This window comes from Desarmillaria tabescens (assembly GCF_030435595.1).
Source record: "Desarmillaria tabescens strain CCBAS 213 chromosome Unknown EV420scaffold_16, whole genome shotgun sequence".
NCBI classification, from domain to species: Eukaryota; Fungi; Basidiomycota; class Agaricomycetes; order Agaricales; family Physalacriaceae; genus Desarmillaria; species Desarmillaria tabescens.
Window position 1 is genome coordinate 235658 of NW_026848315.1, and position 27848 is coordinate 263505.

Consider the following 27848-nt stretch of genomic DNA (forward strand, 5'->3'; position numbering starts at 1 on the left):
CCCACAAGGTTGCATTACTTTCTTGTTCTACGAGTGATGGACGTCAAGGCGGCATCGTGGGTGTCCTGACGTGGGCTACGATAAGAGTGAGTACGGCTGAAATGATGTGGGTGACGGAAGGGAGACCTACTATTCTGAACACGCTCTCGTCACCTCCTCAGCACTCTCTTCCCTTTGCTCCAGTTCAAAGTTCGTTTGGTTTGTCGTTACCCGAACAAAGGTCTAGTGTTTTAGCGCCAAAACCCGTACCTCAACCGTCAACGTGAGAGTAGAAAATGTCGCTATGAGCACACAAGCCATAGAGTTCTCATCCGATCCGTCTTCAGAGCCTAACAACTGGAACGTCGACGTCTGTTTCTCTCGGTGCGTCCATCGCGGGGAAATTGACCTTGGTCTTGAGCGTTGAGCGTTTGGTAATCCTAGTCAAAGGTCAGAACTGCACAAGTGACGAGAAAAATTGTCTTGCCGTGCATCGTAAATTCGATGTAGTCGTTGGGAAGGAACCCAAGAAGCCTGACGTCACCAAGAACCAAACATGCCCTGCCCACCAAACAGACGCGCCTAGCTTTCAACACTGCTCCGATCGTTTCCTTCTCACCATTCTACTGCATCTATCTCATTTTCTATTCTCTTCTCCTTCTCCCTACACGTCGATTCGCCCTACCTCCCAGAAGCAGCAAACGATGAGAGAACGTGGCACCCCGACAAGAACCGGCCTCTGACAAATGAAACCTCACGACAGCGTGCTTATATGAATTTCGGGGGCACGGCAGAGGCTGAGCGAAGCGAAGGAGGTTTCGGTTTCTGAGGAGATTGGTGTGGGCATCCCTTCGAACACTATCAGGGATATATCGGCTCGATATCATTGACGGCTTCACTGGCGACGCATTGGATCTACAGTAAAACGATGGTTCCCTGCTCCCGTTTCTCTGCGCATTGTATATCAACCGATTTCACGATCCCGTCGAGCTGTCCACCTTCTACATCTCTACATTCCGGCTGTATGTTGATGTCAATGCTCTCCCATCTTCTGTCGCATCCGGTGTTCGTTGCGATGAGCTCGAGGGCCAGCCCGTAGGTGCAAAATGTATGGATAGAGACGACTGCATGGCAAGATCTTTGGGGTATGTAAAAGTCATCGGGTTTGCGTAGTGCAATGTGATCTGACAGGCGCTTCAAAGGGTTCTTCTTTCCTCCATTATCAACTACGACGACGTACACACGTTTGGGAACAATTCGGTGAGCTGATCACGAATAACCGTTATAACCAAAGTTAATGAACCTACCCAAGTGACATCCGATGAATGACGGAGCACCCTAGTCGTCCTCATCGATTGATATCATTTGGTCTGCGCTCTGGTGACTTAGCTGCTGTAACCAACAGCGTACGTTCAATGCTATATCGATTATCCGCAGCGCACCTCCACCCTGGTAGATCCAAAATCATGTGTCGTGAACGACCTCCGCGTCTTCGAACTCCCATGTGACTTTTATAGTCAAAGCTACCCCTCCATGGTTAGGAGGATATCCCACATCAATCGACGATGCTGAAAGATCGCGATATCGTTTCCAACACCCTAACGGCACTGCATCCATACTATAGTCCCAAATATTCACAGCCAGCTTGTATTGACCAACATGTGTCTGATCAGGGTGTACCCACTCACAGTTGACTTACGTTTGTCTTTTCCTAACATCCAATCTGGCCGAACTCTGCTCGTCGAACATGTACATAAACACTATGCTTCCTCCAACTGGTGCTTACCTCTCCGTTCACATCGACAGTGATTCTGGCTGGGAGCAGCACACTCTCCTTCGACTTTGTCGTACATCATATTTTCCCAATCTCGGACACGTTTGTTACTCCGACGTTTCATCGTGCAACAAATGTTGGGGGAACATCGTCGTAGAAGGCTCGTCAGTAGTATTCCCCCGACCACTGCTACAGGCTATCAACATGCCTATCTAGGACAGTTCAGATTCAGAGAAGATCCCATGGAATACAGGAGCTTTCGACGGATTATAACAGCATCACTCCGTATGGGGTCCGATAAGATGGTATCTATGCGCATTGTTTGCGGGTTTCGTTTTTGGTGCCGACTGGACAGGTTATTGCATCAGACACGACGTACACTGATTTACAAGACTCGTTAGCCCTGCAAAGAAACGACTTGCTGGTATACGTACTACGGGATATGACCGTGAAATTTTCTCTCAGATAGCGTTTCGGCCTACTAATCATTTTCTTAGGCAAAATCATCTCCAGAGGAAAGAAATGTATCGTGTGCATTATTTATCACACGCGACGATTCCGTCGCAGATTTTACTACTGCGTCCCCCGGGTTCATCATTCGACAGTACTATCCGATATCAGGTATCATCCTTGTCAAACTCACTATTATCTTCATCTGATTTTGACTTCAGTGGCGTCTCATCACCGTGTATGCTGTACCATACAAATCGTTCCGCCATCAGTAAAGGCATTCGCGCGGAACGAGCCTGGGGCATCGCGTTTTTACTAGTCCAATAGCACTGTTCCTGTTCTGTGTAGACGGACTCAAATTATTTGCTATTTCAATAGAACACTAACTTCAAATAAGGTTCATTTTTCAATGTATAGGGCGGGATGGCCTGAGCTGACTCTGAAGAGACTGCTGCTACGCTCGCTGAGGATTGCGTTAGGAACAGAAATGTCATCGAAGCCCAAAGCACCTAACTACGACCAGAAATGACAAGCATCATGACTGCTAATCTCGATTTCCCTTAGACGCCGCAGGTGTACACCACCCACTCTCCCGACGTATCTGCAGGAATCGCGGCCTTTCAAAATGAACTTGGTTGAATGTCTTCGATTTAAGCGAACTACGTTGATCCGTGCGGGAAAGTATTTAATAGATCGATAGAACGAAGACTTCTATCGGGTTATTCACACACAACAGCCTGGAAGGGCTGTGACTTGCAAGTTGTGATGCCTCGAGGCAAACACCTTTTCGTTTGGCGCTCCCTCGATCTGTTTGCCATTCTAAGCCTAGAAAAATGAGAAATGGTATGTCTGATGCTGATAAATCTTGGCTTCCACGAAAGGTACGTCAGTCAGGAAACAAACAGAGGGGGGATTAATAACATTCCCAGAGAATCTCTCTTCCTAAAGTCATCATCTCCGCCTACACTGAGACGGGCCAAGAGGAATCGTCAATCGTCGTTCCATTGCAACGGGCGTACACCGGTAGAATGCCTGTGATATCATCCCGCCCCGCTGACACTCCCTGTGCTACCCTCGGTGTTCAGGGCCTCTTGGATCAACTCAACATCACACTGGGAACATCACACACTCTCACTAGATCCCTCTCCTCCCTTCTTAAAGAGTGCATTGCAAACAACTACGACTTTGGCATGGCATATGGCCGCCTCCGCCGGATATGGTACACCCGCAGCGGGAGCACTATACGATACATACTGCGCGAATGGGAAAAGAAGGACCGAAAGATGCGATGGAAAGCACTCGTCGGTAACCGGATCGTCGAAACAAGGTTGCCACCTCGACGAGTCTGGGATCTGTACAGTAATCGGGTGGTGCCATGGTGGTGCACAGGCATAACCGAGCACTGGACATTGAGGCTTCGGCCAATATCGCATGCATGGATGGACGAGGAGAATCGTGTCGATGTGTGGACACCCATAAACGGACACGAATGGCCCGTTCCCATCCCGAAAGACACCAGCCTCAAGCTGATCCGCATTGAGATGCTCAATCTTCAAGTGGAGTATACATGGTTGGATGTTCTCTGTTTGAGACAGGTGGGTGGACAGCAGGAGGATATGCGTGCGGAAGAGTGGAAGCTGGATGTGCCCACCATCGGAGCAGTGTATCATAAGGCCAAGGTGATGTGGTACTTGAGTGGGCTGGGTCGGCCTTTGAGTTTGAAGGATGGCGACTTGGACAGTGATCGGTACTGGTTTAGACGTGCATGGACGCTACAGGAGGTTGGCAGGGCCAGGTACAGGGTGATTGCTGGGGACACGCCACATGGACCGATGCATGCCAAGCATAAGGATGGGAAGTATGAGACTGAGCTACTGACCAGGTTTCACAGGCAGCTGCAGTCTGGGGATGATGTCGCGTACGGTACTGTATTTGATGTGCTGAAGGAGATGCAGATGCGGGTGTCGACCAACCCGGTGGACAAAGTCGCGGGACTGGCATTTCTTCTGGACTCCGAGATGATACCGGCATACTATGAGAGCGAGTCTCTCGAGGACGCATGGACAGCTCTCGTCAATTCGATGCGTGCTGAGATTCGGGGGTTGTTGTTCATGTATCCTGAACCGGGCAATGCAGGCACAAAACAGTGGAGACCATCGTGGGACCAGCTTATGACGAAGCCTCTGCCCGCAGATCACTGGTACTCCGACCTCAACGTTGGTCGGAAAGAGGAGATAGATAAAGACTCGTGTAATGCGAAGTGCATTGAAAAGGGGTTGGTGTGGGGGTTGGCTGTTGTGGAAGGAAGCAGTGATCGATGGGGGGAGCTGATTGTTCAAGACGCGGGTGGGACAGAACATACATTCAACATCACAGCCACCCACCAGTACCCGATACCTGACGACACATACACACTGATTTGCGCTGGTAGTTGGTTGTCCCAATTTTGCGTTGTCGGGCGAAGACTGCCAGGGAAAAGGTTTGAGAAAGTGTCAGTGTTGCAAATTCCCGGTAAAGATGAATGGAGGCGGTTGATGGATATTAGTGAAAAGTGTCGGTATAGTCTTGTTTAAGTACATATTGTACTAGCTCTTCTTAAACCGAGTCGTTATCATACCTACCTGAGGGTGCGAGGGACTGCTCTTATGAAGGGTACACACCGCCACTGCCAGGTATAAAGGTTTGTTGATTGCGAAAATCCGTGCTGCTGCCTTTCTCAGGTGTAGCCTCGCCGCATCGCCATCGTCCGACCTATCTCTAATTTCAAACCCATGTCCTCCTGTTCCCCTTCATTAAAAACCTCGCAACACCGACCTGTCATATCCTTCCACTCCATATTGGGATCCACCATAGCTTCAGCCTCAGCTTCAGCGCCATAGTCGGTACTCTTCTTCGACAGACTGACGAGTTGAGAGAACTGCTCGCTCGTTATAGGTTGACCTCTTCTATCACCTATTGTTGGTCTGCCCCATATTTGTACACGTCTTGGGGGGTGGTTGGATGACACGACTCATGCATTGATGAGACTAGTCAGTGAAGTAGGTGTGCTGTTCTCGGTCTCTGCGAGGGAATGCAGACTATAGGTCTGCAGTGAGAACCAGAGAGGAATGGGGCCGTAGTAATACTGAGAATGGCTGGATGTGACTCTTTCAAAGGTGCACGCTGCGATGCAAATAACTCCTCCCAGGAGTCGCTTCGAACAATGAATGATCGGCCGACCAGATCCACATAATGTATTGCACCCTATTCTCGATATCATATAAGCTCAAAAGCCTGTAAAACATTAGTGAGTGACATGTAGGTGAGAAAATGCACGAGCTCACCGTATCTTGCAGTCTACGGATATCGTTCTCATCTAAGCTGTTGTTTAATTTAATTTTTTTAACTCAGCACGTCATCTTGAGAGGTAGAGACCATCTCCGTGCCCGCATCGTAAATCATCATTGATAGATCCTGATAAAACGAGTAGATAAACAGTATGAATGAATTGGGATTGCCTGGCTTATGTACCATTCTGAAACTGAGCTAGTTCCTGTAACATGCTAGGCCTAAAAACAACATTAGATCTGGAAAAAGTGCAGGTTAGGTGGTTGTTAACAAAATCGAAGGATTCGCTCACCTTCACAAGATAAGTCGTGGTGCCTGTTGGTCAACGAGTCATGACGCCGTGATAACCTTGAGGCCAAAAAGCAACGCTAAACTTTAAAGAACATCAGAAACATAAGAAACACAAGAATAGGTAGGAAATATGATGAGCTCACCGTGAAGCTCAGTGAGCTCGATGCCGTTGTCGTTGTTATCATGGAAGGCAAAAAGCCTAAGTCGGGAAAGGCGGGTGATGGCAATCAGAAGATCACGTCCATCGACTTCGCCAGCATCAAGGACGCGTACAACGATCAGAAGAGCTCGTTGAAGAAGAGCCCAAAGAAGGGGAAAAGACGTCTGGGAGGACATGAGAGCGAGAGAATGAGGGAGAGGAGAGAGGAGAAGGAAAAGTGGGGTGAATAAAACCGGTCGGTAGCCATCGTATAGATACTCGTTCGTTGTCGTCTCGACCCTGTGGGTGTGGAATTCCAGAGTCCAACGGCCGGATGCTGAGGATAGGAAGATCCAATCAGGCGTAAAATTTCCAGTGCTGTGAAAATCGGAAATCTGGCAAAACGTTCAGAAGGGCTAGACGAGTTCCCCGTTGCATGGTAGACTTGCGGGCTGCTGATATTGTGCGCGAACAGGGATTCGCACGTCAAGGAAATATGATCCTTCCTCTGTCGAACCATCCCGTCCTGGTTTCCTCGAGATTGACGCGAAAGTGTGCAGAATGGATTTGAGAGACTTGGGAAAGTCGCTTTCAGACACATGGAACTCAGGTTGTTGTATCGGTAGCACAGCCCGACTCTCGTCAATGAGGCGACGCGTCTTCCAGGGTCCAGAGTAGTAGAGTATCGCTTTCTGCTGGTTCAAAGTGGATTAGGCTGGTGAAAGACGCGTCAAATGGTACATCATCCTCGATAACATAGGCACAGAGTGGATTTGAGACTCACAGTTGTTCAGAGGAAAATAGATATTATGTTTTGAGGTTGTTTAAGCGAAATTGCAGGACTCAAAGAAATAGTACGTAGCCAAGGTGGTCACTGCCGCTTTCGGACATTGCCGCAAAGCTGCTTGCGACGCCCATCTCATCAGTGGTCACTCATGCTCTCGATGCAGCCAGTCCCTCCTCCCTCCCTCTCCCCCGTTCTCTTCACCACCTTTGTCTCGATTCACAAGCTACTTGGTGCTGAGTCCACCTTTGATGTTCAAGCCGGATTCTTCCAGCAAACCAGCGAAGGAACTGAGGAGGCACTCTAGCGCGTTTCGTCTACATATGGGGTCTAGTGGGGAGGTCTGCGCGAGTTTTGATCGTGCGCAGGGTGCTACTCCCTGTTTATTTCTATCACTGCATTACAAGATCTCATCTAGTCAATCACCTCTACCCTTCCCCGGACACCGCGCAGCCATCATCCTTTACGCATCCCAAAAGCTATGCTACCCTCACCGAGTCAACGACGAAACTCCCATACACCACCAGCACATAGTAAACTCGGACAAATCCTTCTACCACGAACATATGAGCCTCCGGACTAATCGTTAACCTTCAAGAGGGGTCTTCCTCCTGTGGACCGTCATTGGATATCGCCGCGAATATGAACAACGAGGCTCAATCTTTAGGTTTGTGAAACACCGAGGTGGTGGGGGCGACTGCTGGGAGTATATTTGGAGATACTGGTATATCCCATCCCGCGTGAAAACGTCGATTTCAGGATGGTACGAGGTTTTTCACACTTCCTTCACTCATCGTTCTAATTTACATTAAGCAGCCGGGTCCAAAATTACCGCAGGACTATACACTCTACATCGTCCACCAACTAGTCAAGGTGATGGCCCAGTTTACGCACTTGCATTCTGGTATCGCCTTTGAGAATTCCTCGACATCTCTCCCAACCTGACTATGAAGCGACTCGCAAGCTAGATTAGATTACTTGCTCGGTAGAAATTCCGCCGTAACCAACCCTCACCTGTCATTCCCCACCCTACCGAGTTCACTCTGCGCGTCACTACAAGTCTTTCGAGTAAAGATGTGTGGGTACGAAAATGACAGATGGAAGGAACGCAATCTGGCCTTGCTATGGCGGATTGGAAGACGCGTTTGGTTGGGAAAGATAGCAAGAGCGGGGCAGGATTCGGGATTGTGTTTTGAGCGTCTGCAGCTCTAGAATCCGCCCCTACATGCGACTCCCTCGTCACCACCAGCTGCTCCTTTTCCATGCGTAATAATGCTCCATCAACAACGTCCATGCGCGAGCATTGTCGTCGAGACCCTGCAAACCGAGGTTTGGGGTATTTGATATCAGCGTTCTGAGGGCGGAGGATGCTGTCGGGTAGTTTTGGTGGATGGACCAATAGACGGGCTGGGAGTGAAAGTGTTTGAAGTATCCGTTCGGAGTGTCTGCATACCACCCCCGTACTTCGTCTCAAATATGACCATATGACACGTATCCCCTCGGTGCCCGCAACGAGATTATCTGTCAACGACCCTGATTTCCAACGCGCGAGTCGGCGTATAGCACAGATTGAAGAACGAGCAGTCGAAGGACTAGGGAGAGAGCGCATGCAGGCAAGCTGGATCGTCTGTACGTATTTTGTCCTGTGAATGCATCATCCTTTTTCTCATATTGTCTTGTGCTCAAGTATTATAAATTAGATTCCTGATATAAGTACGTGCTTTACATGCGAGTAAATACCGTGTAATAACCAGCAGGTCTTCTCTATGTGGCTGCGCTTATCCTGAGGCATCTGTTGTCCCAACGTTGAAGGCTAGGCTTGGATTAGTCGGATTTATGAAGAGACAAGCGAGATAGACTTACAGTATAGGTGCATGGCATGATTGTGCTTGGGGCATGAATGTAACTCCGCATGCTAACGAGTCCACGCTAAAGAGGGGATGTTATTGAACCGCTGTACAGTGTTGAAGAGAGGTCTTACTAGCGAGGTGCCTGAGGTACGAGGAGTAACTTGCTACCTATTACAGACTGAAAAACATAAATGACCGCGTCGAGAACAAGATTCCCATCAAAACTGAGGCATTCAAATAAATTCCGTATTATTGCAAGTAGTCGAAGACGTCGAGAAGAAGGACTATTCCGAGAGATAATGGATTTTTGAGGGGAAACAGACCTGTAGGTGTATAAAAAAAGGTCAGAACATAGATTAATGCTGGGGAAAGAAAAAGAAGCCATGTACTAGGGAAATAGACACCTAGCATGAGTTGATTATCCCAAAACGGCCTATGCAGCCTGCCAGAAGATGCCCTTAGCACCCCCGCCAACTCGTTGCAAGCGATACATGTGTCGAATCCAGCCTAGACATCGGTGACAATTTTTTTTGAGAAGAGAGAGTCTTTCGTGTGGTGTTGAGAGGTCGTCATGATTGGCGTGGGTAAGAGGCGGAGCGAGAGTGAGAACCGACAGTGGTCGCAGAGAAAGATCTTAGATTCCCCCGCTCCCCTTACCATCCTCCTGCACAAACGGATACTCCTCGCCACTGAAAACGTGCCTCAGTAAACGGCGATACTCCGCCTGGAATCAAAATCATCCCGCAACCACAATCTTGCTCGGAAGATGCTTCATGCGTTCGCTGCCGTTCACTAATGAGTGATGCGTGGTGGGTACCCTTCAGAGGAAGTGACAGTCGTGTTGAAATGGGCGGATAAGACCAGGCTACAGCAAGTGTGAGTACGGTTGTATGTGGGTGAAAGTAGGGAGATATACCATCCCAGGACCCAAGAGCGCTCTTGTCACCTTTTCAACACTCCCTTCCCTTTGCACCAGCCGTCGACACCGATGATAGCTTCCTTGCCGAACAAAGGACCATCGTTTTAGCACCAACCCGTACCTCAACGTGAGAGGGAGAAGAACACAGAAGACACGGACGGCATAACCTGCACTATGAGAAGAGTTCTCATCTCCGTCTCCAGAGCCCAATCTTCCGTTCGTTAACCATCTATTTTTATTGCGCGTCCATCGCGGGGAAATTGACCTTGATCTCGAGTGTTTGACACTCAGCTGCAGGGAAAGGTCAGAATTTTATAAAGTGAGAAGAGAAATCGTTCGCCGTGAGGATCGTTGGAAGAAGAAGTGGGAAGAAGTGTGACGTCACCAAAGTCAAACAGGCCTGCCTTCAAGTTCGTACCCTGCTTCGATCGTTTCTTCCTAACCACGACCTGAATGTACCTATTCCTGCACATAGCAAAGCCTTAGTCCGACTGCCGACATCATCGCATACTCTCGCCGTTGAGGTTCTACGATGGGCTGAACGCCGTCGTCCACCTGTCCCTCATTCCCAGTGTTTATGCCGCTTCTACCTATCGGAAGTTGAAGATGAAGTGCACGCTTTGTTGTACTGCGACGGATCACAATCCTTGGAAGATTTGCGATCTGATTTCTTTAAATCCGTTTTCCTAATTGCCACCGGCCATTTTGCGAATCTGTTGAAATCGACGGCGTCTGGTTTTGAAGTAATACACGTCCTACTGGGAGCAGATGATATGAAAATAGTTGGAGCTCTCGCTAAATATGTATTCAACGTTTTCCGCAGTTTTAGTACCGTACCGTTATATTATTCGTGAATGATTTTTTTGGGTACCCCATGAAGAGTCTCTACTCCGCGCGACACACTCAAAAGCGTGATCACAACGGTATGAGCCTTCGTGGCCACAGCACATGGTTCGCCATGTCAGGGCTGTGGGCCCGGCCGTTCCTTATTGGGACCTTGTGCCGGTAACAACACCAACACCAACACCAACACCACGCTAACATCGTGCAGCGTCTTCCCGATCTCTGTTCTGTTCTCCCTCTCCCTACGCGTTGATTGGCCCCACTTCGCGTCAGCGCCCCGAGACGGAGAGAGAATGCACCCCGACATGAAATTCAAGAACCAGTCTCTCGGGGACCCCTTAGTGGCTCTCACAGTCTGCATGGATACGGGAGATTAGCCTGAGCGAAGTAGCGCAGGGATTTGGTTTCTAAGTGGTTGACGTGGCCGGCTTACACCACTTTGTCTTGATGAGAGGACTAGCACCGAGTCCGTTGCTCTCCGACGTCTGCAGACACAACCTCAGACATAACAATACGACATATAGACGTCATCTTATTCTCTTCTTCCCTTCCTCCCTACGCGTTGCTAGGCACCACCTCGCGTCAGCGCCACGAGAGCAACGAATGGAGAGAACGCATTCCGACAAGAACCAGCCTCTTCGACAATGGACTCAACGGCAGCGTCTCTATATGGATACACCACGGATTTCGGGAGGTGCGCCAAGGGCAGAGATTAGCCTGAACAAAGTAATGCAGAATTTGGTTTCTGGGGAAGCTGGCGTGGGTCAGGCTTAGCCCGTCATCGATATCAGGTATGATTATTCTTAGATCCACCGCTACCTTTGTCGAAAATTTCACCCCGGTTAGCGTCCCATCCGGATAATGACATCCGGCGAATCCAAAGTATTAGCTGCGGGAATAGCAGGCGTGCGCCGTGGAGCTGATCTCTCAGCACGGTAATCGTCAGTAGACCATCTATACCAGCCACACCAGCTCTCCAAGATTGAGAAGGCTACATCAACGTCCGTCGTTCATCACATCTACGTCTTCCTACACCGTGCAGCTATCATGATCCAACCCTCACTCCCCGCTCCCCCCAAAAACCAGATTCACCCTGCGTCTTAACGCGGTGTGTACTGATCCTTTCGAATGCAGATACGACAAGACTAGCACCTCAGATATGAAATAGAAAACGGAAGGAACGCTTGGACATGGAAATTGATTGCACGGCCCAACCCCTCAGAGGTTCCCTGGTGGTCTTGCTACGATGGATTGGGAGAGCGGGGCAAGGCTGAAGATGTGGTTCAGAGCCTCTACACCAGAATCTGCCTGTACACGCGACTCCCTCGCCACCATCAGCTGCTCCCCTTCCGATATATCCTCGTCCGTAGCGCCCAGTAGGTCGACATCCAGCACCAGTCCTGGCTTCGCCGACAAGGCCTTTGACTGCGATAATTCCCTACTCTCGTCGCTTTGTGCAGTATTCATCAACGGACTTCATGATCCCACTGAACTATCCACCATCTACACCTCCCGATGGGTGGGGTTGTGGCTGTATTTTAATCTGGATACTATCCCACCTCCTGGCGCATCCAGTATTCGTTGCGACAGACCCGAGAGCTGGCCTGCAGGTACAAAACGTATGGATAGGGATGACTTCATAGCAAGGTTGTCTGATACTGGAGTCTAAGGTATGTAAAAGTCCTCGGGTTTGCGTATGCAATATGATCTGATGCATGCTTAAAAGACTTCCTGTTTTCTCGTCGCTTCATTATCAACTATAACGACGTACATAGACTTGGGAATCATTCGGTGAGATGATTATGGATGTCCATTACATCCAACGCTAACGAGCCTACCCAAGTGACTTCCGATGAAGGACGGGGCAATCCCCGCTGTCTTCATCGATTAATCCCATTTGATCTGTGCTTCAGCGACTTGCCTGCTGTAACTAACGGCATGGATTCTTTGTTATTTCGATTATCGGCAGCGATACCTCCATCCTGATAGATCCAGGATCATGTGTCGTGAATGACATATTGCTTCTCGGTATCTTCAAACTCACGAGCGACTCATATGGCCAGAGCTATCCCTCCGTGGTGTGGAGGATACATCAGTTGACATCAGCGAAGATTGCGATATCGTCTCCAAAACTATGGCGGACCATCAATGCTATCCCGAATATTTAGCAAGCTTGTATGGTCCGGGGTCGCGCGTACGCAAGATATTCTCACGCTCCTCCATCCGACGACCGACCACCAAAACGGCTGAAACAGCGAAACCCGTCGAACAGGATCTCCGCCACAGCGACGAGTACTGACCAAACAAGCTGCACCTCACGCACGATCATCTGCCACGAACTATGGTAGATTGGGAGACACGTTCGAATGAGAGAGATAGCGAGAGCAGGGCGAGGCTGGGAATCGTGTTGTGGAGCATCTGGATCCCTGGAATCTGCCTACGCGCCGTTGCCAGCTCCCACGCATATGGAGGCTCGTCCACAATGCTCGCATGCAAACACTGTTGTCAAGACCCTGCAAGGCGAGGTTTGACTACGTGTTCATGAGCAGCTGGGATCATGGGCGGGACTAGTACTGACGCAGGTCGAGTCTCTGGTAGATGTGCTGCACTGATCAACCCTCACTCTCCGCTCTCACGCAAACAGGTTCATCTTCCACGTCACCACGGTATACCAGGTCTTTCAAGTGCCGATACGGCAAGATGAGCGCACCTCGAGTGCGAAAATATCAAACGGAAGGAACGCACTCGGACGTCAGAAACTAGCCGCGAGACCAACCTCTCAGAGAGCAGCATTGCTACGGCGGATTGGGAGAGGCGTTCGGGCGAGGAAGATAGCGAGAGCGGGTCTGTGTTTCAGAGCGTCTGCTTCTCTGGAATCCGCTCGTGTATGCAACTCCCTCGTCACTACCAGCTGTGTCCTTTCCACACATGTGGAAGCTCCTCGTCAATAATGTCTGGCGGGATCCAGCGCCAGTACACAAACAATGTCATAGAGACCCTGCAAGGCGAGGTTTGAGGCACTCGACGTTGGTGTTCCGAGGTCGACGTTAAACTCGACGCTGTCGAGCGATTTTTGGTGAGTGAATCAGGCTATCGGTGAAGGCGTTTGGAAATATCTGACATTAGGCATCTTCAAAGAACTTGCATTGCCATTATCTACAGGTTCTCTCCTTCCGTCGGGCAGCATGCATGCTCCTCGACAAGGACTACGATACATGCCACGGATTACTAGAACGATCAACAACCATTTCTAATGCGTAAATCTGCATGTATCACGGATAGGAAGAACTAGCAGTCGAAAGGCTAGGGAAAGAGCGCATGCAGGCCAGCTGGATCTTCGGCACATAACTCAGTACCAACCCTTCTCTCCTGTGCATTTGTCCTGCGTACGCATCTTTCTCTCAGGCTTGTCTCCATTGTAGAGTATGCGATTCAAAATGTTAATATATTCCTGACATACATGTGTTACATGCATGTTAGTACTGTGTAACGCGTCGCACGTCCTCCCGCGTCTAGGTCTTCCCTTTGCGACGCGAGTTACATATAGCAAATCCCACAAGTAATCATGACCTCCCACCTCAAAAACCCTCACCTACCTTATAAGCATTCCTTCTTTGTGGCTGCGCCTATCCCGACATCCAGTGTCCCAGGGTCGAAGGCTAAAGAAAGGCCTTATGAGCGAAGTGCACCAGGTATAATTGACTTGCTACCCATTACTGATTGAAGGACACAGTAGACGACCGCATCGAGGACAAATTTTCCACCAAGACTGGGGCACGTCAAACGAAGCCTGCATTATCAGAAGTGGTCGAGGACGTCGAGAAGGTATTCTGGAGGCTAAGGGAACAGGAAACAGATCTGTAATTGAAAATATCAGAACGGAATGTTGGTGAGAAGAAGCTACGGAGTTGGGAAATGGACGTCTAGCGTCTCCTCCACATCTCACATCCGAAAGAGCCCATACAGCCTGCCAGAAGATGCCCTTAAACCCCCTGCGAACGCCTTGCAAGCGATACACATGTTGAGCTGAAAACGGCCGCAAAGTGTCTATGTCGTATGGTCATGATTATTGGCATAGGTGAGAGGCATGGAAGGGGAACATTCTGATAAGGAGAGCGATCTTTGGGTACGGGCAGACGTGACTTTGAATACGTTGTTATGAGTTACGGGTAGTGTGATATCTAGAGAAAGATGCTGAACGTACACGGATATGTCGCAGGCACGACGTCGCGTTGAACAGCGAGGACGAGAGCGAGAGCGGATAGTAGCAGAGGAGGCTTTCACTTCTCCGTTCACCATCCTCCCAAAAGCTGCCTCGGTAGTCGATATCCCGCAGGACGTGGCGGGTACTCTTCAAGAGAAGTCACAGTTGCCCTGACGTGGGTGAATAAGATCAAGCTGTGGCGAGAGTGAGTGCGGTTGGATGTGGATGAAAGAAGGGAGACGTACCATCCTAAGAGCGTTCTTGTCACCTCTTCTCAGGTAACAGATTCCTTGCCGCGAAAGAGTTTGTTTGACTTGCTGCTCCTCAAAAGGTCTATCATTTCAAAGTCAAACCCGTACCTCAACTTGAGAGGAAGAATGCCGCAGAGCGAAGGAACTGGCGATGTGAGCACACAAGTCGGGCAATGCTCATCTCTGCGTCCATAGCCCAATCTTCCGCATGCAGCCAACGCCGACGGTTATTTTTCTCAGTGCGCGTCCATCACGGGAAAATAAGCCTTGGCTTCGAACATTCAGCGGTGGTTGTAATCAAAGGTCATCAGGATTGTATAGAGCTGGAAGAAAAAACGCTTGACATGAGTGTATCATTCATTGGGAAGGGACAAGAAGTATGATGTCACCAAAACCAAACAGACGCCCCGAGCATTCAACACGTTTCGATCATTTCCTCCTCATCACCACGCCGACTCCGTTCCATGCACGGTCTTCTCATTCCTGATCCCTACCTGTTCTCTTCTCCTTCTCCTTACGCGTCGATGGATCTACTTTGCGTCAGCACTACGAAAGCAATAAATGGACCTAGAACGTACTCTAACCAGAACCGGCCTCTTCGACGATGGAATCCTCACAGCAGCACGCTTACACGGATACGGCAAGGATTTTGGGGGCATGTGCCAAATTCAGAGACGAGCCTGAGCGAAGTGAAGCAGGGTTAGGTTTCTCAGGAGATTGACGTGGGCATCCCTTCAAACCTTGTTAGAAAACGTGTCGACTCAGATATATTGGCTCGTTATCATCAATGGCTTCGCCGACAAGGCCTTTGACTGCGATAATTCCCTACTCTCGTCGCTTTGTGCAGTATCTATCAATCGACTTCACGATCCCACTATGAGCTAACCACCTTCTACACCTCCTGACGGGTGGGGTTGTGGCTGTATTTTAATCTGGATGCTGTCCCACCTCCTGGCGCATCCAGTGTTCGTTGCGACAGACCAGAGAGCTGGCCTGCAGGTACAAAACGTATGGATAGGGATGACTTTATGGCAAGGTTGTCTGATACTGGAGTCTAAGGTATGTAAAAGCCCTCAGAATTGCGTCGTACAATGTGATCTGGTAGGTGCTTAAAAGATTGCCAGTTGCCTCACCACTTCATTATCACTGCGACGATGTACATACGCTTGTTAATAGTTCGGTGAGCTGATCACGAATGTCCGTTACTATATCCAAAGCTAACGAGCACACCCAAGTAACTTCTGATGAAGGACGGAGACGCTCTAAGAGTCATCTGCATCGATTAATTCCATTCGATCTGTGCTCCAGCGACTTGCCTGCTGTAACTAACGGCATGGATTCTTTGTTATTTCGATTATCGGCAGCGATACCTCCACCCTGATAGATCCAGGATCATGTGTCGTCAACGACGCATCGCTTCCCAGTACCTTACTGTTATGGTCAGAGCTATCCCTCCGTGGTGAGGAGGATATATCAATTGACATCGGCGAAGATTGTGATGTCGTCTCCAAAACTACGGCGGAACATCAATGCTATAGTCCCGAATATTTAGCGAGGTTGTATTGGTCAGATCAGGGCGTACCCACGCACAGTCGACTTACGACTAGCCCTTCCCGACGTTGAATCTGACTGGAGTCTGGACTCTTCTCCTCGATCCCACAATCTACTCTTCCTGCGACCCTCCATCCACGTCGACCGTGATTCTGACTGGGAACAGGACGCTCTCCTTCCGTACGTCATATTTTCCCGACTCTCGAACACGTCTCCATCATCCGTGTCATCTGTCACTTCGACGTTTCATCGTGTAACAAACTATGGGGGGAGCATTTTCATAGAGGGCTTATTGAAGCTCTCGAGCGTATGCTTTGCATCATTCCTCAGTCCTTCATCTCCTTCCACCGCCGCAGGCCATCAGCACACTGCATCTCGAGCAATTCGTAGAATGTCCCATGGAATACGGAGCTTCCGATGGCTCATTTTGGGATTGCCATCGTTGAGTGATGAGGTGCAACCCGAGGGTAAAGCTATAAAGGGTTGTCGGAATACTTAGTACGCGTCAGACTGAAGGGATGCGATCGAATCGAGCTCTCAGACGGCAGTGCATACTCGGACGTTCTCACGTTCCGACTATCATCACCAGAACGGTCGAAATCGCAGATTTGCTATCTTCAGCAGGCGCTACACTAACAAAATCACCGAAGACATCCGTTCACAATTCAGACGCAGCCTTCATCGCATCGCCTTCCTCAGACACGATGGTGGGACAAACGGCCTGCGAACCCTCACTAGCGCCGAGCACCTGCAAGCAGACTCGCAGTTGTTTCCATTGCACTATCGCATCTACCTACCTAGGCACTCTCCTCCACCGTGTAGCTGTCTGTCTTCTTTCCTTCATCACCACAGCAGCCTCTAGGACATCACCGGCACCAAGTAAACGAAGAAACGCCACTCCACCACTCCACAGCAAACTCAGCCTGTAAAAGCCTCTAACGATTCTCCCATTACGAACGTACGAGCCTCCCAACTAATCGTCAACATCAAAGGAGCTCTCGATGATGCTCAATGAGCCGTCATCTACTATTGGACCTCTGCCTTCCCATCTCCTACATTTTCTGGCATCCAGTACATCCGACATTCAATGATGAAACTGGCACTGCTTCCCGTGACCATCTCGTAGACCAGGGGCTGTATTCCAAGCAGGGCATCAGAAGGGGTGGTGGACTGGCACGGTATGATATCCGTACTACGGGATATGATCGTGAGTTTTTCTCCCAGATAGTGTGTTCGGCCTACTAATCATTTCTTTAGGTAACCCTATCTCCGCAGGAAGGAGAGATGTCGCATGAATTGTTGAACACATACGACGATCCTGTTGTAGATTTCGCTACCACGTCCGCCGAGTCCATAGTTCGGAGGTAATGAGCTGTTGGATATCAGGTGTGGGTCTTATCAGATCCACCGCTCTCTTCATCTCATTTTGACTTTAGTGGCGTCTCATCACCGTGTATGATGTACGACGCAACTCATTTCCCCATTGGTGAGGGCATTCGTGCGGAATGAGCCTGGAGTGTCGTGTCTTTACTAGCAGCGTACTTCTAGTCCTGTATAGATGGACTCAACTTATCTACTATTTCAATGTATAGGATGGGATGGCCGAGCTGACACAGGGGACTACCGCTACGTTCGGGACAAATGCTGAGGATCGCGTTAGGAACAGGAATGTTATCGAAGCGCTCAAAGCACCTGACAACTACGACCAAATATGACAGGCGCCATGGCTGCTAATCATGATTTCCCTTGGATGCCGTAGAGGTGTACACCATCCACTCTCCCGACAACACCTCTAAACCAAAGATTCCGTCAATGAAACCGAAAAGTACAACGACGAGGCCAACGAAGCCAGCCATGAAGCCAGCGATCCAGCAAGCCTCGCAGGAACAGTCAGTAGCCCGAAAGCGACGACACCGAGTCATCAGCCATGGTAGCGAGGTCGAATCCGAGGACGATGTAGCTCCTATGTCGAAGAAGGGCAGGATGGACCAGCAGCGAGGAAAGGCCAAGAAAACCTGCACCAACACAGCCGCTTCGTCCGAACTGCAAGAGCAGCACGGTAATTCTACTCCAGAGGATGCTGGTCCGTCTTTGGAGGCGACACCAGACTTGTCGCCCTGGTTACCGCCAGAATCACCATCCATTGCAGTGCGTTTGCAGACTAATGCCACGGAAGAGCAACCTTCTGAAGATGCTTCCGAGTATGATGAACCATGGCATCCACCAGAGGTAAGTCAGTCGGCAAACAAGCAGAGGGGAAATTGATATCATTCCCAGGATATCTCTCTTCCCAAAGTCACCATCTCTGCCCTCACTGAGACAGGCCAACCCGAATCGTCAATCGTTGTTCCATTGCAACGGGCGTACACCGGTACAAAGCCTGTGATATCATCCGACCTCGCTGACACTCCCTGCGCTACCCTCGGCGTTCGGGGACTCTTGGATCTACTCAATACGACACTCGGAACATCACACACCCTGGATACTCCATCCCTCTCCTCCCTTCTTGAAGACTGCATTGCAAACGAGTATGACTTTGGCATGGCATATAGCCGCCTCCGCCGGATATGGTACATCCATGACTGGAACACTGTACGAGACACATTGGGCAGATGGGAAGAGGAGGACCGGGAGATGCGACGGAAAGCACTCGTTGGTAACCGGATCGTCAAACCACACTTGCCACCTCGACGTGTCTGGGATCTGTACAATAATCGGGTGGTGCCATGGTGGTGCACAGGCTTAATCAGGGTGAGGACATGCAAGCTTCAGCCCATATCGCATGCGTGGATGGATGAGACGGATCGCGTCAACGTGTCGACACCCACCAACGGATACGAATGGCCGGTTCCCATGCCGAAAGATGCCAGCCTCAACCTTGTCCGCATTGAGATGCTCAATATTGAAGTGGAGGATGATAGTGAAGTGGAGGATGATCTTGAACTGGAGTATGCATGGTTGGACATTCTCTGTTTGAGACAGGTGGGTGGACAGGGTGAGGATATGCGGGCGGAAGAGTGGAAATTGGATGTGCCCACCATCGGAGCAGTATATGATGAGCCCAATGTGGCGGTTTACTTGAGTGGGCTGGGTCGGCCTTTGAGTTTGAAGGACGGTGACTTGGACAGTGATCGGTGCTGGTTCAGACGTGCATGGACGCTACAAGAGGCTGGCCCGACTACTAGTATGTTGATTGCTGGGGACACGCCGGATGGACCATTGCATGCCAAAAGGGATGAGGACGGGAAGTATGGGACTGAGCTACTGACCAGGTTTCACAAGCAGTTGCAGTCTACAGTGGACAGATATGGAATGTTTTCAGCACTGGAGGAGATGCAAAATCGGGTGTCAACCAACCCGGTGGACAAAGTCGCGGGACTGGCATTTCTTGTGCAGTCCAAGTCGATACCGGCATACTATGAGAGCGAGTCTCTCGAGGATGCATGGACAGCACTCGTCAATTCGATGTGGATGTTGCTTCGGGGGGAGTTGTTCTGCTTCTATCCTGAACCGGGAAATGCAGGCAGAAAATGGAGACCATCGTGGGACCAGCAGATGATGAAGCCTCTGGCTGCAGGTGAATACTACCCCGACATCTATGTTGATCGGAATGAGGAGATGGATGAAGACTCGTGTAATGCGCCCTGCATTGAAAAGGGGTTAGTGCGAGGGTTGGCTGCTGTGGAAGGGGGTGATCGACGTGGAGAGTTGATCGTTAAGGACGTGGGTGGGATGGAACATGCATTCAACATCACAGCCACCCACGAGTACCCCATACCTGAAGACATATACACACTGATCTGCACTCGACGGGATTACGAATTTTGGGTTCTCGGGCGAAGACTGCCAGGGAAAAGGTTTGAAAAAGTGTCGGTGTTGCGAATTGCCGATGTAGATCAATGGAAGCGGTTAAAGAATCTTAGTACTGAGTAACTGTCGGAACATTCTTGTTTAAGTACATATTGTAGTAGCTCTTCTTCAATCGAGTCGTTATCATGCCTACCTGAGAGGGTGCGAAGGACTGCTCTTATGAAGGGTACACGCAGTCGCTGCTAGGTATAAAGGTTTGTTGATTGCGAAAGCCCGTGCTACTGCCTTTCTCAGGCGCAGCCTTGCCGCCTTGCCATCGCCATCGTCCGACTCATCCCTGATTTCAAACCCTTGTCCTCCTCTTCCTCTTCATCAAAAACCTCGCAACACCGACCTGTCGTATCCTTCCACTCCATACTGGGATCCGCCGTAGCCTCGTCTTCAGCGCCATAGTTGGTACTCTTCTTCGACGGACTGAAGAGTCCAGAGAACTGATCGCTCGTTATAGGTCGACTTCTTCTATCACCTATCGTCAGTTTACTGCATATTTGTCCACGTCCTGAAGTTGGGGGAGTTCTCGGAGGACACGACTCGTGCATTGATGCGACCAATTAGTGGAAGTAGGTGCGCCATCCGGTTCTCGGTCTCTGCGAGGGAGTGCAGACTAGTCTGCGGTAAGAAACTGAGAAGAATGGGGCCGTAGTTATACTGAGAAGGGGCTGGGTGTGACTCTTTCGACGGTGCAGGCTGCGCTCCAAATAATTCCTCCCGGGAGCCGCCTCGAACAATGAAGTATTTTCCGGCCAGATTCAGATAATATTTTGCAGCCTATTTTCGACATCGTATAAGCTCGAAAGTCTGTAAAATATTAGTTGAGTGACATGTAGGTGAGAAAATGCGCGAGCTCACCATATCCTGCAGTCTACGGATATCGTTTTCATCTAAGCTGTGCTTGTTTAATTTTTTTTAACTCAGCACCTAGTCATTTCCGTTGTCTTGAGAGGCGGAGACCATCCCGTAACCGCATCATAAATCATCATTGATAGATTTTGATAAAACGAGTGAACAGGCAGTGTGAATGAATTGGGATTGCCCGACTTACCACTCGGAAACTGAGCTAGTTCCCGTAAAATGGTAGGCCTAAAAACAAGATTAGACCTAGAAAAAGTGCAGGTTGGGTGGTTGCTAACGAATCAAGTATTCGCTTACCTTCACAAGATATGCTGTGGAGCCTGTCGGTCAACGAGTCACGACGCCGTGATAAGTTTGGGGCCGAAAAAGCAATGCTAAACTTTAAAGGACATCAGAAACCCAAGAGTAGGTAGGAAATACGACGAGCTCACTGCAGCTCAGTGAGCTCGATGCCATCATTGTCGTGGTTGTTAAAGTCAAAAAGCTACGTCGGAAAAGGCAGTTGAAGGCGGTCAGAAGATCATGACCATCGACCTAGCCACACGTCCAAGCATTGTACATCCGCATTCTCCTTATGACGACCATATGTGCTGGTAGATTGGTTCCTGGTGATCTGCTGCCTTCTTTTCCACATCCTTGGGCATTTCTCGGATGACACGAGAACCCATTTCTCGTGGATCAATGTGGCCGGTCAGTGAAGTTGGTGCAACATCCTGTTCTTGTTCTCTACAAAGGATTGCAGACTGGTCTGCAGTAAGGACAGGAGAGAATACGGCGCTATATTGTACTGAGAAAGGTCTTGCTTTTTTCCTTGCGTGCCAGACATGTTGGCCGTTGTCAGTGGCGACGACGAGAGTGAGAAGGAGATTGCGAAAGTTGGAATCCTTAATGTTGTTAGTTTCTTCTGTAAGAATCTCCCGTACAGCATTATCAGCTTCAACTCGAACGAACTGAATAATCGTTCCCTCCATCATGCCTCTCATCGATGTTTTCATTGTTTCTTTCCGCGGGTGAACGAAGAGGTTTGTTTCATCCCCGCCTAGTCAAGGACTTTCTAGTAACGGACTTCGCTTGTCCCTTGGTACCGCATGATCACCTTTTTAGTAACTCCGATGAACTGTTGCTGCCGTCCGCAAGGATGGTATGAAGGATCAAAGCAGGAGAGTCCTTTCGATTCGTCTAGGCGATATTCTGATAATTAGGGAGAGTGGCAGACAACCCAACGAGATGCACATACTCGTTAGTTTTCTCCATGCGACGGATTGTCGAGCAATAATGCTCTGCTCCCCAGAACTAGACCACGTTCATCATGAAACAAGTGGATCTCATTGATGATGATGAGACGACCGAAATTCATACAGCTGGTGTCGGTGCTTTTTACGCGTCACGGTTGGTCTTGGTATCAAGGAAGTCAGGGACGAAATCAAGACACAGCTTGACAAGCATACCTTTCTGGCGCTGGGAGACGTGCAAAGCAAAATGGGCTCATCAATGCCAAATATAACAAAGTAGAGCTTGCTTTGAATGTGGTGAAGCTCGGGAACGGTGAACAGGTGTGCCTCCATCTGACGATCCCCCGCTGACTTGTGAAGAATTCATCCTACGCACATCTCGCGCATAGCAACTTCAACCTTGAAGCTTGACGCGTTCACTTCGCATGAGCTTGGTACACCAGGCAATGATGTCGCGGTTTTCAAGGAATCCAGCTGTGATATGAAAACTCTAGTGGTCGAAGAGCTCCATGAACTGATTTTTGCGGTCACGAAGGTTGGCCTCGGAGCCAAGAATGGAGAGTACGGAGGAGCTTTGTCGTAGTGAGCGGATCTGAGCACATCTTGAGTACACCTCAGCGATCTGTCTCTGCACCTAGGATTCATCATGGAGTGTGCAATGTACTTCTCGTTTTGAGGATTCGCCACCAATAGTGCGCTTCTTCGCCAACGTCGCCGCCGACGTCAGGTACAGCCTCATCGTCTCCGCCCTTTTTGTTATCATCGTCCAACTCCTCTCTAATTTCGAACCCTTCTCTGCCCTCTTCCTCTTCCATTCTGAAAACCACAGCAATGCAGACCTCATTGTCAATCTCTGTATCCTTCCGCTCCATACTGGAATCCAAAATTGCATCATCCTGCGCCATAGTCGGTAATCATCTTCGACAGACTGATGAGTTGACGGTTATACATATTGACACCGGGGTCTGGTGCTGGGTGTCACATTTGACGATGAGTAAGGGGCAGGCAGTGAGTCAGTCAGGAGTCGGACGGTCAAGGAGTTCTCACGCTCCGATTATCTTGACCAGAATGGGGCGTCAGGTGCAGCCTTAATCGCACTGCCTTCTTCAGCCTAACCTAACAAAGTGCGATAATCCACCATGAAATTTGGCTGCCTGGCGTCCCTATCCACCATGCACCATCACCAAGCAAACGACGAAACACTCGCACCCCCAACTTACCCCTCGAGAAGAACTTACGACCCTCCCACCACGACCGAGAGTTCGGAGTGTCCGCATCCCACCAACCCATGTCATTTCACCCTTTCCACAATCCCATCAGTAGTGTCTTGCAGGCCGGCATCCAACACCAGTACGCAAGCACCGTTATCGAGGTCGAGTACAACGAGGTTCGTGTTCTCAGATCAACCTCTGAGCTGAGGACGCGAAATTTTAGTGGTGGATCCATAGACGGGCTGCTGGTGAAGGTGTTTGAAGTATCTAACATCGGATGTCTGCGTCGCTGTCTCGCGTCGTCTACTGGCTTCTTCCTCCTACCACCATCATTCGTTTTTCGCCAAGGACTATGAACGACGCTCTGGCCAACAGGATCACTAAAACGACGAACGCCCATTTTGTGAGCTTTGAAAAAGGGTCGGTGCATTTTGGAGAAAAGTCGTTCGTTGACACAGAATCGAGCTTGGTACCACAAAATGTAAGAGAGGAACGAGAATTATGTGTAGAAAAGCTGCGAAAAGACACGGGGGAAAATGGGTGAATTTTCTAGGTCAGTCAGCAAACTACGCTTGCGATGGGACCTTCCAGACTGGGAGGGAGAGCTCGAGCGCGTGCAGGCCAGCTGGATTCCTCGGCACATAACCCTGCCAACCCTCTGGTGTATTTTTTTCCCTGTGAATACTACTACATCTTTGTCTCACGTCTATCTCGGTTGTATAAATTGAATTTCTGATGTACGTACTTTACATGCATGTAAATACCATGTAATAATCAGCGGGAGGGATACCTCGCACGTCCTCCCGGATCTAATAAGGATTTTCCTCGCCACATGAGTTACACAAGTCCCACAAGTGATCAAGACCTTCCGCCTCAAAAAACCGACCTGCATCTCCCCTTTGCGCGTACGCCCCAAAGACCCATTGTCCCAGCGTCGAAGGCTAGGCATAGATTAGTTAGATCTCGGAAGAGACAAGTGAGTATAGACTTACGATGTACATGCATGGCATGATGGTACTTGAAGCACGAACATGGCTCTATCCCATACTATTGAATAAAGATTTTTATGTCGCCGTCATGCTGAAGAGAAGGTGTCAAAGGCGTTATTGAAACATCATACAGTGGTGAAAAAAGGCCTTACCAGCAAGGTGCATTAGGTTAGGTGTTGCCACCTATCACAAATAGACATCGCTTCGGGGCGAGAATAACAACTGTGTCGATGACAAGACCAGAGTTCTGCCAAAACTGGAGCACATTGAACAAAAGTGGTCAAAGACGTCGAGAACGACTATTCGGAGAGCTAAGGGACGGGGTTTTTAAGACCTGTAATTGAAAAAGGGTCAGAACGGAATGTTGGTGAAAAAAAAAACACGGACTTGGGAAATAGACGCTGAGCACGAGTTTGCGATTCTGCGATTCTCTCCCTCATTATACATCGAAAAAAGCCCGTGTAGTCTACCTTGGGTGCCAGGAGGTGCTCTTCATACCCCCCGCAAACTCGTTCCAATCGATATACGTATCGAGTTCAACCTGGATACCTGTGGCAAAACTTTGATAAAGTAGTCTGTCGTATGGCATCGAGAAGTCGTGATTAGTAGCGTAGGTGAGAGGCATGGAAAAGGAATAAGATGAGCAAAACGATTTCTCAGTTCGAGCCGATGTCACTATATTGTTATGAGTTACGGGCAATGTATTATCGAGGTAGAGGGCGCACATACATAGATGTGTTGTAGGTCCAAAGTCGTGTTGAGCAGCGAGGACGAAAATGAGAACTGACATAGCAGAGGAGAATTCCACGCCTCCCCTTCCTGTAGGTGTAAAAAAGAAGTCAGAACATAGATTAATGCTGGGGAAGGAAAAAGAAGTCACGTACTTGGGAAATCGATGCCTAGCATGAGTTGATTATTCCATGATTTTTCCCTGTATCTCGTATCGAGAATGGCCTATGCGGCCTGCCAGGAGATGCCCTTAGCGCCCCGACTCGTTGCAGGCGATGCATGTGTCGAATCCAGTCTAGACATCGGCGCCAATTTTTTGAGACAAGAGAATCTTTCGTGTGGTGTTGAGAGGTCGTTATGATTGGCGTAAGTGAGAGGTAGGTGGCGAGAGTGAGAACCGATGGTTGCAGAGGAAGATCTTAGATTCCGCTGCTCCCCTTACCATCCTCCTGCACAAACGGATACTCCTCGCCACTGAAAATGTGCCACAGTACGCCGATACCATGCCTGGTGTCAAAATCGTCTTACAGTCATAATCTCGCTCGGAAGATGCTTCAGACACTGGCTGCCATCTACTATCGAGTGATGTGTGGCAGCACTGGCGGGTACCCTTCAAGGTAAGTGACAACCGTGCTGATATGGGCGGATAAGACTCAGCTATGGCAAGTGTGAGTATGGCCGTAGGTAGGTCAAAGAAGGCAGACATACCATCCCAGGACCCAAGAGCGCTCCTGTCACTTTAGACACTCACTTCCCTTCGCACCAGTCGTCGACATCAAGGATGGCTTCCGTGCCGAACAAAGGAGAGCACCAACCCTGGACCTGAACGTGAGAGTGAGAATAACACAGAAGAGCACAAACGGCAGGAACTTGCACTATGAGCATAGGTTAGATCTCATCTCCGTCCCCAGAGTCCAATCTTCCGCTATCGTTGAGGTCTATTTTTTTGTACTGCGCGTCTGTCGAAGGAAATTTGACCTTTATCTTGAGTGTTTGGCAGTCAGCTGCAAGGAAAGGTCAGAATTTTATTAGGTGAGAAGAGAAATAGCTCGAAGAAGTGGGAGGAAGTGTGACGTTACAAAACAAAACGGGCGTGGCCTTCCACTGTGGCTTCGATCGTTTCTTCCTAACCACGCCAGCGTCTTCGCATTTCTTCCCGATCTCTATCCTCTTCTTCTCTTTCTTCCTATACTCCCTACGCGTCGATTGGCACCACCTCGCGTTATGAAAGCAACAAACTGAGAGAGAACGCACTCCGACAAGAACCAGCCTCTTCGACGACGGACTCAACCGCACGGCAACACTAATGTCAGGATTCCTCTGCAACGGAGCAGGATCTCTCGAATCTCGGCCTTGCTCTTCTTTGTGGTCCGGTCAAACTCTGAGCGGAAATACAGGGGGAACAAATCGTCGTCTTCCTTGACGCGGAACGCTTGTAGAGGCAAGAAGGGGGAATCAACGAAGAAAAGTCCTAACCTGGTGTGCCATTTCGGCCTCGACTTACTCGCTGGATATCCATCAACTCCTTCAATAATGATTCACCCCACCCACAGCCAGTCGCTAGTTTGATCTCCCTGTCTTCTCTCCCGACTTTTCCGCCGGTTTCTTTCTTCTAGTCGAATTCTCTCCATTTGTACGTTGTGAACGTTGGGATTGTGAGTCTCGTCTATCACACTACGTGCCTTCTCTGATCTCATAGCTTATTCATATATACTAGACTGCATATGTATATCCGCTTCATCCTCGGGCCTGGACTTGTTCAAGGAAACATCACGGCCTCTTTCAGGAATATCCTCTTGTCTCGTTCCTGACCACTTTGCTCCGACAAAGAGATACTGAACGTCCACCCCTCCCATCTTCCAAGATTGCGCGGACCAGCACTGATGCAATACCCGAGTTTGAAAGGAGAATCGGGGAATGATATTTCTACTGTTAAAATGCTCCAGAGGAAGGGGTGATTAGATGCTAGCGACGTGTGGGTCTGACAGGATGGTATGAGTATAGTTTTTGCGAGTTTTCGTTTCTGATGCCAACTGTACAGGTTATTTCACCATACACGACGTACCCTAATCGACAAGACTCGCCGGCCCGGTAAAGAGACAATTTGCTGGTATCCGTACTATGGGATATAACCGCGAGTTTTTTATCTCAGATAGTGTGTTCAGCCTACTAATCATTTTTTTAGGCAAGGCTATCTCTGCAGCAAGGAGAGGTAGCTCGTGCACTGCTGATCACATACGACGATCTTGTCATAGATTTTACTACCACGTCCGCCGAGTCCATCGTTCGACGGTACTATCGGATATGAGGTATGATCCTTGGCAAATTCACTATTGTCTTCGTCTGATTTTGACTTCAGTGGCGTCTCATTGCCGTGTATGCTGTACCATACAATGTGTTCCCCATCGGTAAAGGCGCTCGTGCGGAACGAGCCTGGGGTATCGTATCTTTACCAGCCCAATGACGTGGTTCTCATTCTGTGTAGATGGACTCAGATTATTTGCCGCTTTGATAGAACACCGACTTCAAAAATGATTCATTTTTCAATGTATGGGGCGGGATGGCCTGAGCTAGCTCTGGAGAGACTGCTGCTACACTCGCTG

At 49.4% G+C, this 27848-nt stretch overlaps 8 protein-coding genes across 8 annotated transcripts; 4 read left to right on the forward strand and 4 right to left on the reverse strand.

Annotated features, from left to right (window-relative positions):
• The first annotated feature begins 2834 nt into the window (after positions 1-2834).
• Positions 2835-4994, forward strand: EV420DRAFT_331022 (uncharacterized protein). The gene has a single exon (XM_060481731.1). It carries the CDS (start codon positions 3232-3234, stop codon positions 4774-4776), a length of 1545 nt encoding a protein of 514 aa, XP_060331009.1. The 5' UTR covers positions 2835-3231; the 3' UTR covers positions 4777-4994.
• Positions 4995-6024: 1030 nt separating this feature from the next.
• Positions 6025-6833, reverse strand: EV420DRAFT_1540399 (uncharacterized protein). Its single transcript, XM_060473078.1, has 2 exons — positions 6745-6833; positions 6025-6675 (listed from the first exon to the last, which is right to left on the reverse strand). Exon 2 carries the CDS (start codon positions 6559-6561, stop codon positions 6100-6102), a length of 462 nt encoding a protein of 153 aa, XP_060331010.1. The 5' UTR covers positions 6562-6675; positions 6745-6833; the 3' UTR covers positions 6025-6099.
• Positions 6834-10013: 3180 nt separating this feature from the next.
• Positions 10014-10367, forward strand: EV420DRAFT_1269695 (uncharacterized protein; the record flags this gene model as incomplete). Its single annotated transcript, XM_060467518.1, has 1 exon — positions 10014-10367. A coding segment is annotated over one exon (354 nt), but the record flags the coding sequence as incomplete, so codon positions are not given.
• A 1235-nt stretch (positions 10368-11602) lies between these two features.
• Positions 11603-12025, forward strand: EV420DRAFT_1642484 (uncharacterized protein; the record flags this gene model as incomplete). Its single annotated transcript, XM_060477367.1, has 1 exon — positions 11603-12025. One exon carries the CDS (start codon positions 11603-11605, stop codon positions 12023-12025), a length of 423 nt encoding a protein of 140 aa, XP_060331012.1.
• A 6507-nt stretch (positions 12026-18532) lies between these two features.
• Positions 18533-20295, forward strand: EV420DRAFT_1308266 (uncharacterized protein; the record flags this gene model as incomplete). The annotated part of the gene is made up of 2 exons (XM_060468521.1): positions 18533-18591; positions 18640-20295. Exon 2 carries the CDS (start codon positions 18904-18906, stop codon positions 20293-20295), a length of 1392 nt encoding a protein of 463 aa, XP_060331013.1. The 5' UTR covers positions 18533-18591; positions 18640-18903.
• Positions 20296-21559: 1264 nt separating this feature from the next.
• EV420DRAFT_331306 (uncharacterized protein) lies at positions 21560-22295 on the reverse strand. The gene has a single exon (XM_060481732.1). It carries the CDS (start codon positions 22077-22079, stop codon positions 21657-21659), a length of 423 nt encoding a protein of 140 aa, XP_060331014.1. The 5' UTR covers positions 22080-22295; the 3' UTR covers positions 21560-21656.
• Positions 22296-22806: 511 nt separating this feature from the next.
• EV420DRAFT_1678813 (uncharacterized protein) lies at positions 22807-23346 on the reverse strand (the record flags this gene model as incomplete). Its single annotated transcript, XM_060479183.1, has 2 exons — positions 23027-23346; positions 22807-22908 (listed from the first exon to the last, which is right to left on the reverse strand). Exons 1-2 carry the CDS (start codon positions 23219-23221, stop codon positions 22807-22809), a joined length of 297 nt encoding a protein of 98 aa, XP_060331015.1. The 5' UTR covers positions 23222-23346.
• A 1636-nt stretch (positions 23347-24982) lies between these two features.
• EV420DRAFT_1642488 (uncharacterized protein) lies at positions 24983-25422 on the reverse strand (the record flags this gene model as incomplete). The annotated part of the gene is made up of 3 exons (XM_060477368.1): positions 24983-25191; positions 25246-25335; positions 25401-25422. The coding sequence occupies 3 exons, from the start codon at positions 25420-25422 to the stop codon at positions 24983-24985; spliced, it is 321 nt and encodes a 106-aa protein (XP_060331016.1).
• Positions 25423-27848: the final 2426 nt, after the last annotated feature.